Below are 2,290 nucleotides of genomic sequence, written 5' to 3'. Positions count from 1 at the left end.
CTCCGTCCCCAATATATACGTTTAAATATTTATACAGAAGCCATACAGAATTGCACCATTCCGGGGTTCTCTCTGACCCGCAGCCCGGGTCTGCGGAGTCGAGCAGGTGAGACAACTGCGGCCTGGACAGCGGCAGCGCCGGCGCGGGTCTGGTGTCCAGGCCCCGGGCAGTCGGTCCGGCTCACAACTGAGGCCGGGCCGCTGTCTCGGGGTTTATTGCTTAGATAGGAAGGAACCAGGCCGGGCCAGGCTGTGGAGGGGTAGGGACCAGCCCGGGCTCCCTGGGGGCCTACAGTCCAGGCGGGTGAAGAGGTGGAGAGGACACAGTCCAGCAGTGGCAGGGAATGGGCAGGAGAAAAGGAAGAAGGAAAGGAAGAGTAGAATGGGATCCTAGCTCCCATCGCGTGGTCCGGGGAGCTGAGAGAGAAAGAGGTCATTGGGGAAGGATATGAATTGGGGGGGGGGTCTCGTGTTTGGAGAAGACAAGGGACGCTCAGCTCCCACCCCCCACCCCCCCGGACTCAGTCGTCCACGTCGATCTCTACGTCTTCTTCGTCCTCCGAGCAGTCCTGGCTACTGGCCGGCTGGTCCGTGAGGGGAGAGGCAGGGGAAAGCTGAAGGTGGCCCGCCCCAGGGGCCTGAGGGGGGCCGGCCGGCAGGACAGGTGAGTTGGGACGAGACTTGGGCCGCCCTCCGCCAGCCTCCGAGTTCTGCTCTAGGTCGGCCAGAGCCACCATGTCCACCTGCGAGCTGGGACCCAGTTTCTTGGCGGACTCCACGTCGGCCTTCATCTCCTCCAGGTCCCGCTTGAGCTTGGCGCGGCGATTCTGGAACCAGGTGATGACCTGTGCGTTGGTGAGGCCCAGCTGCTGAGCGATCTGGTCTCGGTCGGCCGGGGACAGATACTTCTGGTAAAGAAAGCGCTTCTCCAGTTCGTAGATCTGATGGTTGGTGAACGCAGTGCGCGACTTCCGCCGCTTTTTAGGCGTCTGCCGCTGCCCGAAGATGGTCATCCCGTCGCGGCCTGTATGGAGATCATAGGCAGGTTGGGGGTGGAAATGGAAAAGGTTGGGTAGGTAGTGGGAAAAGGCCACCCTTTCTGTCGTTTCCTAGCCTCCTCCCCCCTAGGCCTGGAGAAGAGTTCCCGAATTCCTCCCCGACCCGATCTAGGGAGGCCTGGGCCCAGGATCTGCGGCAGCACCGGCTCCCGGGCGTCTAGCCCCAACGGACCGAATGAGTGCATGGTTTCCCATTTGAGCATGAGACACTTGGGAATAAGCAGCGCTCTGAGCAAAGGCACCCGGGGTAGGACAGTGTGGGAGTTTCGGCTCCAGAGATACCACCAACCAACCCAAAACCTACCCCACTTGTAATCACCCGCCTTGAGGAAAAAGGTAGTGAACTATGTAGCCCCATCTATGTCTGACCTGGCCCAGTAGTAGTCGGTCCAGACCGCAGGCCAGACCCGGATAGGAGGGAGAGAGAGAGAGGCAGTAGAGGGAGGGCCTGGACCAGCTCGGGATAGGGCAGAAGTCAGCTTCGCACTGACTAGCTGCAGGGCAGGGTAGGAACGGGCTGGCTGAGCCGGGGACCGGCAGTCCTACCTTCGGCTGCCTGCAGGACGCTGACCTCCAGGCCCTTAAATGTCTTGCTGGCTAGTTCCTCCAACGCACAGAGAGGTGAAGTCTGCGAGAGTAGGGCCCGGCCCGCCAGGGGCAGGCTGCCGGGGGAGTGCTTGTCGGCTGCGGAGAGCAGGTGCGCCGCTCCACACAGCGAGTAACTTCTCCGCACCGACGGCTTATTGAGAATGTCCTCGATGCTGAAAGGAGTGAGTGGCTTATTGGAGTTGGCTGGAGGTGGCAGGTGGTCCAGCGGGCTACGGCGCCGCTCCTCCCCGGACGACGCTTTTCCTTCTTCTTTGGAAGTCATGCTGGGCTCGGGGGACGGAGCCGGGGCAGGTTCCGGCTATGGGCGCTCGCGGGAGCTGCTGCCAAACCCGCCGCCCGCCACCCGAACCGCAGCGAGCGGGGGAAAAGTTCCAGCCCGGGCGACAACTCCAGACACGGAGGTGGGGGATGGGGGTGGAGGGCACTGGGGTCCTTGAAGAACAGCCCGACTCGCTGGGGGAGGGGAGAGCAAGCTCAGCGCAAGGTTACCGCGGCGGCCGACAGAGCTGCCCAGGGCCCCCGGAGGTAGTCGTAGGGAGGGGGCGCGCGGGCGCCGCCGGGGCTTCCCGCAGTCCCGGGCCGAAGCGGGGACACTGCGTGCCGGGCTCCAGTTTCGTCTTCCT

General features: G+C 63.2%; 1 protein-coding gene across 1 annotated transcript; it reads right to left on the bottom strand.

Moving 5' to 3' along the window:
* Positions 1-290: 290 nt before the first annotated feature.
* On the bottom strand, positions 291-1,929 carry LBX1 (ladybird homeobox 1). Its single transcript, XM_020963145.2, has 2 exons — positions 1,605-1,929; positions 291-1,024 (listed from the first exon to the last, which is right to left on the bottom strand). The coding sequence occupies exons 1-2, from the start codon at positions 1,927-1,929 to the stop codon at positions 522-524; spliced, it is 828 nt and encodes a 275-aa protein (XP_020818804.1). The 3' UTR covers positions 291-521.
* Positions 1,930-2,290: the final 361 nt, after the last annotated feature.

The sequence above is a fragment of the Phascolarctos cinereus genome, unplaced genomic scaffold (assembly GCF_003287225.1).
Source record: "Phascolarctos cinereus isolate Bilbo 61053 unplaced genomic scaffold, phaCin_HiC Scaffold_3;HRSCAF=262, whole genome shotgun sequence".
In the NCBI taxonomy this organism is placed as follows: domain Eukaryota; kingdom Metazoa; phylum Chordata; class Mammalia; order Diprotodontia; family Phascolarctidae; genus Phascolarctos; species Phascolarctos cinereus.
The sequence above is the reverse complement of the archived record's forward strand: the minus strand, read 5'-3'. Positions and strand labels throughout refer to the sequence as shown.

Excerpts from the sequence above, each read along its gene's own strand:
- LBX1 (XM_020963145.2), bottom strand. The coding sequence starts at position 1,929 with ATGACTTCCAAAGAAGAAGGAAAAGCGTCGTCCGGGGAGGAGCGGCGC. Across the intron at positions 1,025-1,604 it reads CGTCCTGCAGGCAGCCGAAG|GCCGCGACGGGATGACCATC; the intron begins GTAGGACTGCCG and ends ATCTCCATACAG.